We start from the raw sequence: 14,303 nt of genomic DNA, 5'->3' as shown, positions 1-14,303 counted from the left end.
AACTCTAGAGAGATGGTATATACACAGGTATTATCCTGAAAACAGAAATGTAATGATGAAATGATCTGCAGTATAAATTGTGGCTCAGTGCAAGTAAGAGTGATATTCAGGGACTTGAAGGCAAGTTATACTAATTTTGCTACTTTGGTGCTCAGACTAGAGTTGATTCAAGGCAATTTATTATCATTATTACTTTTAGAAATAAGACCTACTTGTACAAGGCAATTGTCCCTTTAGGACCTTTTATTTGGAAGACACAGTTGTTTAATTCCAGGCAGTTTCTGCATAGATATGGGTCCAATTATCTTCAGGCATCTCTGGATTTTAACTTCATTAATATTTTCAGCAATATCAAGAGTATTCTGTTAGTTTTTATTTTGTTCCTAATATTAAGAGGAAAAGTAATGAAAGAGGAAATGTTTCACTTGACTCACCTCCTATTTTACATTACTCCAGGTGCCTGACACATCATTTTAACTTATGGGATTAAAAAGCACACACTGGTGAATGGTGGTAAAGCAGCTTTTTTGTTCCTACTATTTTTTAATGTAATTGACCAGAGATGAACAAATAGGATCTCTGCAGAGGGTTGTGTTTGTATAAATTTTTATTTCCTCTGAGAGAGTAATATAATTTTTGTTACTGGTGGTCAGGTGTGTCTATGGCTCAAGGAACCTCTTTTTTCCCTTATTTCCTATGTCAGGTTGCATCATATTCTGTGATCCAGCATAGAACAGGTAGGTTGCCTGCATGTTTTCTGAGACTCTTTTTTATCACCTTTTTCTGAGTCCTTTATTTACTCAACAGCAACTTTTAACAGACTGAAGTCAAAAGTTGATACTTGTTGTCTTCTACCTTGTGTTCTTAATCACTCTGTGTTTTACAAAGAGATAATAAGCACCTAGAATTTTTCCTCAGTCATTTTGGTTCAGCCTCTATATTCATCTCTTTTCGAATAATCTCTGCCTTTCTACCACTTGCTGTCAACAGCCGAGTGATGTTCCTGATGACTACTCTTTAGCTAAAATTTCAGTTCATCTTTCACAATCCAGTATTTATAATTCATATTCCTTGCTGTATGAAATCTTAGCATCTATGAAACTCCTCATCGCTTTCTGGCTCTTGGCACCTAGGGCCTTCATAGACTCTAGAATTCACCCTGCCTATTTGCAGAGCCAAAAGTAGAGTAATGCTTTTACCTCATGGGGTGCTGGCAGGGCTACATTTTGGAAGGAGGTGCCACATATTTATTTCCTCTCTGAATCAGGGAGCTCGGAGAGGAACTATAATTTTTCTGGGACTAAACTATCCCCCTTTACACAGTTCACTGCCCAAATCTGAGCACGTAACCCATATTTTCTCCCCAAAACTCTGAAATGCACATATTTTGTTGCTGCTGCGCCTATAAAATTACAGGACTTGTAGAAGATGTTTGGTTTGCCTGCATATAATTAGCTAAAAAGTAGGTATTAAATTCTGCACCATGCTGTGAGTAGATTCATGATGCCTCTCCCCTAAAACAGTGCTGAGATAATGACAAAGTCCAGCATTCCTATGGAACTCCATAGTATATAAGATGACAAACCAGCAAAATAGATGCAAGCACTACCAAAACGTTTAGAAAAAGTGTGAAAAAGATAATTTTGAACACGGTAGTTTAGAAATGTCTTTCTTAAAAGCACTTCTGTATCTGTGGGGTTTTACATTTTATTTTCTTTTATTATTGGCACTTCTAAGTGTGTTTAATGTAGCTAGCTATCTGTGCATTCTATTTGCAACTTTTTAAGAGGCTAAATTGAATGATATTCTTTTCCCAGAATTGAGTGTATGTGTATCCTGCATAAACAGTGCATAAATGTTTTATGAATCAGACCCTTAATTTTCACAATTTCTGAGGCATTTATATGCATCTCTCCAAAACAAATAGCACCTTTCCTGACCTACAAATAGAACAGAAATATTTTCACTTAATATCTTCAGAAGCTTGCACTTTTAGCTTTAAAGTACAATACTAAATGGTTTTTTGTAAAGTAAAATTGTAGACTTTTGCTTTCTTTTGCCTAAAGGAAGAGTGATATAAGTGTCTGTGTGAAATTGCAGACACAAGACCAAATACCCTGCACAAAAATGATACACTGATACAAAGCTTCCAGACTGGCACTATCAATGTGCCTTGCAGCAATTTTGCTTGAACCAGCACTACAGAAAAGAAGTAGCTTTTCACTAAACACACAGGAAAAGGAGGTGGGAATTGGTATGAAGTTACCTGTCTGCAAAGACCTGAAACTAGACCTTGAATCTTCTCTTAGTAGACACATCAAACAACTAATGACTTGCCAATAAACCCAAGTATCAACTTTGAAGTCATTGCCATGAAAGTGACTCAGGCCACAAAAGCCAAGGGTAAGTATTCTAACATCAGCAGGCTGGGAATCTAGTCCCTTTATGACGAAGACTTCACAGTTCAGTCGAGATCCTTCAGCCATACAGCAATACACAGCCAAACAAACTAATTGCCACTCTTGTTAGCAATGAAATCTTGGGTTTAAATCCTTTTATGTACAGGCAGATTTTAGCTTAGTTTGAATTAATGAGGTCTGAATATACTTTCTGTTCAAATGTGTATTTTGAAGTACAATGTAGTCGGCTATCACAGGAGGTAACAACATCTGGAATATTGTAGTTCAGCTGTTTATTGTATTTTAGAGATGGTGCCCACCAATTGTTCATTTTCTAGCCTTAGATTTTACGTTCATATTTTAATTATTTATACAGACATAATGTATTTTTTTGATCTAGTGGGCATAGAAAAGAGAAAAAAGTTTCAGTGTGCTTCACTCAGATACTTTTCTCTCTTGAAACAAATCTTTGAGCTTATACTCTTTTTAATATTAGTGGTAAGTACAGTTTGGGCAGATTATTTCAACAGAGTTTAAAAATATTCTAAAGATGAACACAAAGTATCTTCCCAAATAAGAGCAAGAGATACTTTTGCATTAGATATAGTTTTAAAACAAAACTGTTGTCATTGGAAGGCTTTACAGTACAGTTTACCTGACTCTTGATTGTCCAGAGTTATAGTTTGATGGAATCATTTGCATGGAGTCACCACCTCTGTAATCTCAATTTTGTGTCATTGAAATAAATAAACTGCAGATAGCAATTTAACTTGAAGTCTTGGCACGGGGCAAAAATCTGTTCCCATCCAATATTGTGAATGATCATTATTACCACAAAACCTGGCCTGTGTCTTGAAGACATATTTCTAATGGAAGTCATAAATGTCACCTTCTGAGCTCTATTGTAGCTTAAATATTGGTTTCTCTTTCTGAAGGATCTTCAACAGCTTTATCAGCTCTGCTGGCAGCATCTTCATTCTCATTGTTTGTTAATGGTTCTGCTTCCTTTGGGTCAGCATTCTTCCGTGCTTTTTGCTTCTCATCTTCTAACTTCTTTTCTTTTGCCAAAAGCCTGTAGTTAATGGCATTGCCAATGAACAGCCAGATACTGGAGACAATCACAATCACTCCGCAGACAAAATACATGTACTGATATTCACCAGTAACATCGACTAACCAACCTGAAAAGCAGAGACAAGAAGGGAGGAAAAAGTCTTTAGAAAACAATACTCCATATGATCTGGATCTTTACCTAGGAGACATACCTATGTATTGCTTGGTTTTGAAGTTGGAGCAGAAAAGCATTTTCAACATGTTCAAATTGTCTAACATATATAGTGCAACTCTAACAAAACCTGTATTAGTCAAGCTAGTAATAATCATTGCAATCACTGACAATGATAAAATATTGAAGAGCAAAATAAAGCTTAACGAATAATGACAGACAGTTTTTTCATTCTTTCATTGCCTTATTATTTTATTCACCTCCTAATTTTGTTTCCTATTGTTTTGGAGTGACTATCTGACACTCACGGAGGCTGCACACAGACAATAGAAGGAAGAGGTATGTGCCTTCTTAGGCTGCTGTCACTGTGCATCAACTGCCTGCTTTTCATTTTTACTTTCCTGTGCCTGATGAAAGAGGTAGAAAGGCTTGTCCCTTCAGCTATCATGCACAACTGCTGAGTTTTGAACTACAAAGCCTCTACCTAAAAATTACATCCACAGCTCTTAGATTAATTTGGTCATGACGAGGAATACAAAATATAACTGTTCTTCCACTTTATGAGCCACTTTTTCTAAATTCCCAAATCACCATTTGAATGTATCCAAGTATTTAGCTCTGAACTCTGCCACACTATCATTAAAATTCACAGGATAACCTGCGCACTTCAATTTAGTATGTACTTAGATGCTTTTACTGGGTTGAAGCCACAACGCTAGCCTATTTGCCTGATAAACATTTACAAGCCATCAAATTATTTTGGTCTTTTCTTTATTTCACTAGCCTAGTATTAGGAAAAACTCAAATAACACTGCAAATGTATAATTCATCTGTTAGTGTAAATGGTACAATTTACTGGTTTTGTATCGATGAAAAGTCTCATAATACTGATAATTAAAAATTAAATACTGCATTAACATTGCTTCAGCCTAATATTTTACAGGATATGAAGTACTCAAAACCAGAATTTAGCTTTTCCAGATGTTCATCCCCTTTGTTGCTTCTACTTAAAAGGATAAATCAATTATTCATACAGTTATAGCAAAAACACACACCTTTTAAAACTCCTGTAAAGCTAATATACTGAAAAACAAGTAGTTGCATACACTATTGCTCCATAAATATTAGACTTAATATCTTGAGAGCTAATATATTGGTTTCAGAACCTGACTGCAAGGGCTGGACTACAGCAGTCACAGGCTCCCTCTCCCACTAGGTGGCACAGGAAGAGTCTGTGTGAGATGAATATATTTTGTTCTACCACTACCAAAATGAATTTATATGTTATGAGAAGAGAGAAATATGGAATATCTTGAGGACTATTAAACATTTACTTGCACAAATATTATTGCACTGAAGCGACTGGCATTGTTTTGACATATTTAAAGTTTCACTCAACAACGTTATTTTCATTGAAACGCTGTCAGTAATCCTTAAAATACTTTGATATGTATAAATGGTTTTAGTCACACACAATCTTACTGACTTCTGTGGCACTCTTTATGTGGGTATAGCATATGTTCACAAGGCTGGTAATCTAACTGTATATATATTTTCATATTGTTGAGCTTTCACTGCAACACACACACACGTCCATTTAATCAATACTTTTCAATAAGATTTGAGCATCTATTTCTTTAGACTCTCATATCATCTTAAAGAAACGTTAAGATTATAAAACTTACTAACAGCACTACTAAATGCTGTCAAAAATGCCAGCAAACTGAAAACACTTTAGATAAGATTCTTCTTCATCTTTGGTGCTAGAAGCCCCAAAGTTACAAATATAGTCCAAGCTATATACCTAGGCTCCCTTTAAGCTCCCCTTACACTCAAAAGAAAGAAGTTGGTAATGTTACCACCTTTCACTGAGTTCACAATTGGAATTGCTTTACACACAGCAGTTGGCTATAGAAGGAGGCTAAAGGACTAGCAAGGCTGTGGTGTGAAATCATGCCAAGGGTGCAACGCTCCATGACACAGCGCTGGAATCCCACCATGTGTGCACCCCGACCTGGCTGCTGAGCATGACCCTGTCCTTTCTGGCAACTCCCTGTGGGTTTCTTCTCTCTAGAAATGCCAGTCATCTCAGTTTAGATGAAGTAAAGCTGCTATTGTAAATTTCAGTGAGTGCCCCTCTAATTGCCACTATAAGCCACTCTGAGAAATCTGGACCAGTCTAGGAGTGTAAGAACTGTGTTGGCAAAGAGTAAATTGGAGCTGGATAAACATAAATCAAAGTTACAAAAATAGCACTATGTGCTACCAGGAAAACGTACATTTATCACCTGAATTTACGGGCCAGTAGAGATATGCTCTTAATCTATTGACCATGCATGCAGTCTATGCCTTTAGAATCTCATGTGAGTCTGTACATGTACAGCCAAAGATAACTGATGCAGTGCATTGTTGCTACCCTGCATTCCTAGACACGGCAAAAACATTGAGTAACATTAAGAGAAACGTTTATATTAATTCAACGCTGAATTGTAAGATGATGCTGTAATGTCTGAAAAAACGTAATAAAGGAGAGTCTTACCTCCTAGAGGAGGGCCTATGAGCACAGGGCAACATTCCACGATTGTGACAAGTCCGACTGCACTGGAAAATCTGGCAGCCCCGACGAGGTCCATCAATGTCTCAAAAAGAACGCTGCTCACCATTCCAAACGCAAACCCAAAAAATACAGCATATATCACCAAGCCAGTGTAATTCGTTGCCAGAGGGCACAAGATATGACAGACACCATTGTACAAGACAGCAAAACTAAAAAAATACTGGATCTTTGGCCGGATAAACTTGGAGTTTGCTACGAGTCCCATTGAAGGTCTAGCAAACATGTCTACAAAGGCTAAGATAGATAGCAAAAAAGCAGCAGAATATTCATCAATTCCCTTGTGCTTGGCATAAGGAGCCAAGAATACTATCGGAGCAAAGAACCCTATAAACATAATGACATTTCCTGACAGATAGATCAGAAACCCTCTGTGTTTGAAGAGGGATAGATCTAGATATTTATTCAACATTTGCCAAAAAGATTTCTTGTTGTTTTTGTGCAAGGCAGAATCTCCTGTGCCTTTTTCAACATCTTTTTTCACAGGGGGAACTGTTTTCGGTCCAACAGGTCTCATAAGAGACCCAGCCACACAGCAGTTCAAAAGAAGTCCTCCCAGAATGAGAAAGCTTCCTTTCCAACCAAAGGCATTAAAGAGGAATTGATTGAGAGGTGCCAACGTGCTCAGAAACACTGGACTTCCAGCCATGGCCAATCCATTAGCAATGGGACGCTTCTTATAGAAGTACTTGCCAATCATGGTCAAGGCAGGCTGTAAGTTGAATGCTAAGCCCAGACCTAAACAACATATAGAAGAGAGTATTACTGCATGTCATGCACTGAAAAACATACTACGCCTCTTTCAAGTTATTTTTAAAACAAGCAGTATCTAATGCAGTGACTCCCAACGAAGATGGAAACCAACTAGCATCAGAGAATGAAATACAACTTCATTGCTTTCTCTTGGCTTGTTAATGCCAAGACTGTGTCATGGTGGCATTCTGCCATTTCCTCCTGCAGCACTGCAATAATAGCCAAAACTCCTCGTTGTGTTCTAGCACAGACAAGAGACAGGGGAATTGCAGACGAATGATAGTATCAGTGTCTTGACTCACCATTTTCATACTTACTAAACTATAATGCAATTCTCTCCTGACTCACAAAAGTTATTAAATGTCATCTCAGTTACAATGAATGCACAGTGTATTTAAATGCATAAATCTCATCCTTTCTTTTTTTCTAGGCCTATTTAAGATCAAACTTGTACACAAAAGTGGAGTTTAAAATGGTGTATTATTTTGGAGCACATTCAGTTCCACCTCCTCAGGTATGGAAGTCACTTCCAAAGATAGAAGTGTCGTAGAGGACATGCATGGAAGCAGACCACCCATTCACAGCAGCTGATGTTATAAGCTGAACCTCTACGCCATCTCTCTGTACTAAGATATCTAGGCAATCAGGTCTAAGTAGCAGGAAAGAAGTCCTCTCTGATAAGCCCATCCCTGGACTCTGATTTTATTCTTTCAACAGACATCAAATTTAGAATGTAAAAAATAAAAGCTTTAAGAAACAATCAGTGAACAGAGGATTTCTCCAATCTCAACAGAAAGATGAGCTTGAATACAGAAGCAAGTATTATCGCAATCACTTATTACCTGCCAATATTTCACCTCACTTGCCCTCCTTATTCTGAGAAGGTAGTTTAAAAAAATATCAAAAAACACCACAAATTTTGATAAAGAGGTTATTTAATTTACTTGCTTTATGATCAGTTCATTGCCTTAAGCAATATCTAGGTCTTTAATGATATATGAATAATTATATTTGGGGATTAACCCTGGGGGACTTTAAACAGAAAGCTATTGAAGCAAAAGTTCTCATACTTCACTATGAGAGTGTAAGTATGCACAAACCTACAGAAAGGTGCTACTAGCTTTCCCATTTTTAATAGAATTCTGCTAGCCTCTACCACCCTGTTTGAAGTACAACGTGATTGAAAGCTAAAAGAATGAAAGTATAATTCTACATAAATGACTACAATAAGTGCTGTCACGGGCCAATCAATTTTTATACCATAATTACAGTGCAGTGTAGAACAGTACATACATACAGCATTTATTGAATAAAATCATCAGTTGTTCCTAAAATATCCTTAAGAAATACATCATACCAGCTAATTTAAAGGATTAGATAGTTTGGGTAGCTGAAATTAATTGATCTTGCTACATTCTTGGTTTGCACTTGTGCAATGCCTTGCACAGTGGGTTCTTGACCAGTAAGACTTATTGACAGAACAGCATTAGAAATAATATAATACAATACAATACATATAATAACACCTTTTAAACACGATTCTTACCTCCAACGACTCCAATACATAGATAAAGTTCCAGGACGCTATTGCAGAAAGAGGAAGCAATCATTCCAAATGAACACAGGATACCTCCTGCTATCATCACAGGCCGGCTACCATACTTATTCACCAAAATGCTGCTTATGGGACCTGTTGGTAGTAATAAAATACATGAATGGGTAACCAGTAACTCCATCATACATGTCCTCATATTTAGGATATGTTGGAATGCTTTCCTCTTCCATCCTGGAAAATGTTTAGCTGCTTCTACACCAATTTGTCTTCCAAACACACTCTTCAGTTTACAGACACATGAGACTGGATGTGGATATATTGCCTCCAAGACAATATAAATATTGATTAGTCATGGAGATGCACAAAAAGATTAAAGATATCAGACAGACAAGAGGGATTGTTACAGTTCACAAGCAATCAATATTGAGATTGGTCAGTGGAAGTTTTGAAAGTGCAATGACTGAGGAATTTCAAGTATGAGACAAATATCAAAACTCCACAGAGCAGAAGGAATCTCCAGGCAAGCAAACTAATAACTGACCTTAACACTGCAGCATATCCTGGATGCCTACTTAAAAACACACTTAGACTTAAACGTATTGTCAAATCGAAATGTAAATCTGGCTCCTGAGGCTCATTTTCCCTTACCTCATCCAGGAAGGAGTGTTAATGGACAGTAAGGTGTTGTCTGGGAAAATCTAAGATGTATTTCAGTATAAAGACCAATAAACTTTGAAAACATTGCTACAGGTCTGTTTTTCAGTTTCAGCTGCAATTCAGTTTATGGTGTAATTACATCCATACTAAACAAACAGCTAGTGTGCAATTTAGCATGACATGCATTATATATTTTTTAAATGACCGTGGCTAGAATAGATGTTGTGCTACATATCACGATTAAGAGGTTGTCAAAGCTCTTTAGATAAACCCGCACACCATCTGACTGCACTATATTTGGCCCAAACCATTATGAATAGTCTTGCTTTTGCAATAACTAAGTCAGTTCAAAAATAAATACAAAAAAATAATAAAAAGCAATAAATTTCAAACTCAAGATAAAGTAAGCACCTGGCACAAAGTGGAATGCCAAGCTCTTAATCTGATTTCACTGCAAATTGTTCACTGTACTGCTAACAGTTTTAGGTCTCTCTTTATATAAATATCTAAGAAACAAATGCCAAAAATTCCATGATGTGAAAAAGCCAAATCCAACCTAATATAAAAGTGTATTTTCACAGATACAGTGTTATTTTAGACTCCACTGTTTGAATTACCTTCAATGTATTAAAGTGTTATTATGGATGAGCTGTAAATGTTAATTACTACTTACATATCAACAACAAAAGTCTTAAGCATATGCCAAATGATCAATTTTTAGCTTGCTTCCTTATGGAAATAAGCTTTTACAATAGTTTTCTCCTGTCTTTTTTAATAGCTTGTGAATCCAGAGGTCAGTCCCAAATTAACTCTACTGAAAATCAAGGATGATTTGAGCTGATATTTAGATCTTACAGTTTGTGCATTCACTAAAGAGCTTGGGTCTAAGGGAGCTCCTACAGGCTCCCTGTTCCAGTAGCACAGACACAGGCCAACACACTCAGCTATTCACCAGTAAAAGCAATCTATCTCTTGCCCAGCCAGCTGTACTGTCCAAGGTAGGTGGGGGCAGAGAGGATAAATGGGGTGGCTATTTTAGTGAGAAGGTAAAGAATGCTCAGATGAAAGGCATTAGGGCTCATTTTACGGATACATAAGCACAGGAGATGAGGCTCCGCTGCTCACTGAGCTGCAGCTTAAGCCTAACCATGTATCGAAACCAACAGACTTAAAACATCCACAGCAAGGAATGGCCTGTCAAATATACAGTGGCCCAGAAGTGTATTAAAAAGACTTTGACACACATATGAAGCACTAAAACATTTCACCAACAGCTTATGTTCTGAGATATCAAAAACTTCTTTCTTTCTATCTGGGGGAAACACTGAATAGCACAGTGCCGAGGTGGACTTTCTCCTTTGAGGTCATATGGAGAAAGCAGAGAAACATGAAGGACGGACAAATTACACCCCAAACACTTCCCAAATACATCGTGCTTACTTCTTCCATCATAATAAACTTGTGCTCTCATACTCATGCTGAAGCTTAACTTCAATCGTGGGGTTTTTTTATTTATTTATAGAGCTATATTTGGAACATCAGTAGTTTGGCTCACACTTGAATTAGAAAGAAAGTCCCTCTGAAATATGTGAATAACACAAATATTTTGTCTGGGTCCAAAACCAGTTCCTTTTAGCTACAATTCTTTATTTAACTCTAAGCAAAAAGATTCATCTCAATATCAATTAGTATTTATATTTTTTAAAACGAATCAGATCTAAGGCAATTTTTCTGAGAAACAAAAGTTTAATTCTCATCATTAACTATAACTGTTTGTCTTCACAGATATCAAAATAAAAAGTTTAAAAAATATTTACAAATTCTTGCTCTTGTGATAAGATGCGTGTATTTTAAAAACTGTAAATGAAAAATTTGTTTACTATTTGTTAATACTCTGATCTCCCTTCAAATTACTGCTATAATAAATGTTGTCTTGCTGTAAACTTACTTAAAACATTTCATGCGGATCCTTAGAAAAAATATAAGAAAGAAGTCTCATAGCAGGGAAGTATTTGGCCATACTATTTACAGATTTAGCATTGCAGGCAGCACCTTGAATTGCACCCTTACATAAATACTTCAGTCATGATGCAGATAGACTTGTTAGCAATCTGTTTTTTTTTCCTCATTAAACAAAGACAGAGTGAAAAGTGAGAAGGATAGTTGTGAGACCAAACGAAAAAAATGAGGTAAATCTACATATAAAAGACTATCAGGTGTTGCAAAGAGAGGAATGTAATTTTAAAGGATTGTTGACCAATATTGCTGCATTGTTATAATTTTAAATAAAATTGTGGATCAGAAAGACAGCATTGCACAGCACTGACAAGGTTTTGCAACAATAATCAAGAATAAAGGTGAGTACTGACTATAATGTTAATATTCTTTAATAGCGTTCCATCAATCTTCCCTCCCTTCTACCGTAGGACATGAAAAGAGAGCCAGATTCTTGTTCTTGGGGAAGAGGTTTGTTTTTAGTGTTTGGTTGGTTGTGTTTTCTGGGGGTTGTCCAGAAATGGCAAGTTTCCTTTCTCCTTTGAGGGAAATGGTTTTGCAGACACTTCCTTATCAGAAACAAGAAGACTGCATCTCTGTAGATTTTAACTCTGGCAGCTAGGTCAGGACTCAAGTCAAGCTTTTCAGATCAAAGCATGCAACATTAGCTTCACCTACAAGACCTGTTAGCTGAGGTCAGATATGGATATATTAATTCAGGTAGGCAGTGGATGAAGACATGAGAGGAAAGACAAAGCTGTCTGATGCGTCTGAGCTCTGTACATTCAAATGGCCTAAATCTAAAATATTATTATGAATTTAAGATTCCTTTAAACATAATATTCTATTTGAGATGTTTTCCTTAAGTTAATGGCATGAACTTACCACTACAGCCCCATTTAATTTCCAGGTTAGTTTTAGTATATTCCAGTATTTTGATTTAAAATTTGTGCATGTGGGAAATATTAATTGCTCTATAAGCCACAGAATTAGTTTAATCTTACTCCCTAAGTTACCTAGCCCTTCCAATCTGATGAGTAGGGTAAACGTTTTTTGTGACATCTGTGTGTACACTTGGTTTTGGAGTCTCATAAAATAATGCATATTCATACCTAACATATATGAATCTGCATAAATTCCAGCTGTTTGCCTGCCATCATATTTTTTATAGCCATGCACAAATCTAATTTCACATCTAACAGCTTCTACAATTATTTAAGCCACGCTCACATGCCAGCCTGTATCTATACTCCTTGTATATTTTTTTCTTTTTAGCAGAAGGAAGACTAAGCTGTTTAAGTGCTGTAACAGTGCCAAAATCATGCTATACATTAATGCACACTAATGCATTAAAGGACTGCTGGATCTGTAGATCTACTTTCCTAAAGCCTGAAGTAACTATATAACAGATGTTAAGTCAGGAAACCCACAAGAATATTTACTCTGATCTCTCCCTTAGCACCTACAAACCATCAGCCACAAAAGACTATACACTCCCTTAACCAAATTTGAGACCATTATTGTAATATGCTAACAGTCTCATGGCTGGGTTTTTGTTGTTGTTGTTTATATTTTTCTGTTTGAGGCAAATGACCAGACTGTGCGAAGGAATGAGGCAGCAGCTGCAGCTGGTGCCCCTGAAGAACAGTTTCAGCAAGGGCTGTGCAGCAGGACACAAATCCTTTAGAAGAAGACAAGGAAAAGTAGCTGCTTTTCACTTTCTTCATCATATGTCAAGGCAAAGATGGCACAAGTCATTTCAGATGATATATGAGCAGAAACTGTCTCATGCATTTGGGAGCTGATTTCAATGTTTTATACAAAGCCAATAATAACATGATACCTATGTTCTGTATTTATGGCTCAGCAGAACATTCACTTGCACATCTGTATTGTGCAAAATGTGAGGACAAAGCTATTTTTGCTGGACTCCTTTGGAAGAAGTATACTCCTTACAAAAGAGCTTAATTATTTCTTATAATAACAAAGGTTATTATATTGATCCTTAGTTTCCTTTCACTTCCAAATTTAACTTTCCAATTGCCATTTAAATCTTCCTTCTTCTGCTAAGCCATACTGTTGTAAGTGAAAAGAAATAAAAAGACTATAGAACTGAATAATAAGCAGATTTTAAAAGCAGTTGTTTGAAGAAATAATCACTTTTTTCCCATTAAAAGATGCTTATTGTGCTAATATGGTTTAAACATAATTGTTAACTTTTCTTTTGAAAGAAGTTTAGTACCTGCTATTTTTGTGGAAACTAATAGAGCATTCAAACTATGCACTATAAATGTAATATTCTCATATAGTTACATTCTCAGAAATACACACACACACTCATATACACATATCTATCCATTTATTCACATTTTTCTGTCCTAAGAAAATCTACCCTTCAAACAGTGATGTGACTCTGGAGACAATGCAACAATTTTATACCTAGTATCTCTAGAAGTTTGAAGGATTTAAACCAGATAACAGTATTTCCATTTCACAATACCTTGAGGTAATAGTACAGGCAGATCAGTTTTAAGGCCATGACATAGAATAAAGGAAGATTTATTTGGCATAAAATCTTTATCTTGCCCAGATCTCAGGTAGAATAACATTTATAAATCCAAATGTATTAGGTACACTCCACTAATTTATAAGAAGAAGAGAATCTAGGATGCTAGAATCCTTGCTGTCTTTTCTCTTTTCATCTTCATTTTTCTTACTAAAATAAAAAAAAAAAATATTTACTTCAGATAATTCTCCCATAAACAGACATCACTTTCTGGGAGGGATGTAAAAAAGTTCTGCAACTTAAATATACAATAACTAGTGAGAATGCTTACAATAGTAGGCATTGGCTCACATAATTGTCTTTTATGTCCATAATAAGGCCATTTTTGAGTCTATTCTCTATTTGTATTCACTGTAGGAATAACATTTTCTTTAGAAAGTACATAATCTAGGTTTTAGTATTTATTTGTTTGATTTCTCACTGCTGTAATACAGTGATGTAAATAAAGATCATTCACATGTGTAATCTAAGTCACATATAGACAGTGCACTTATGCTTTTTATTTTGTTCCTGCATTATTTTTAGTATGGAATTAGAGA

General features: G+C 36.1%; 1 protein-coding gene across 1 annotated transcript in view; it reads right to left on the bottom strand.

Annotated features, from left to right (window-relative positions):
• Positions 1 to 2,518: 2,518 nt before the first annotated feature.
• SLC16A7 (solute carrier family 16 (monocarboxylate transporter), member 7) overlaps positions 2,519 to 14,303 on the bottom strand; it is a 28,380-nt gene continuing 16,595 nt past the window's right edge. The window contains exons 2-4 of the mRNA XM_009878508.1: positions 8,538 to 8,681; positions 6,164 to 6,976; positions 2,519 to 3,580 (exon numbers count right to left, since the gene is read on the bottom strand). Of these exons, the coding sequence (XP_009876810.1) occupies positions 3,309 to 3,580; positions 6,164 to 6,976; positions 8,538 to 8,681 (1,229 nt within the window). The 3' untranslated portion in view covers positions 2,519 to 3,308. The remainder of the gene's footprint in view (positions 3,581 to 6,163; positions 6,977 to 8,537; positions 8,682 to 14,303) is intronic.

This window comes from Apaloderma vittatum, unplaced genomic scaffold (assembly GCF_000703405.1).
Source record: "Apaloderma vittatum isolate BGI_N311 unplaced genomic scaffold, ASM70340v1 scaffold14521, whole genome shotgun sequence".
NCBI lineage: Eukaryota > Metazoa > Chordata > Aves > Trogoniformes > Trogonidae > Apaloderma > Apaloderma vittatum.
This window is presented reverse-complemented; position numbering and strand designations above follow the sequence as displayed.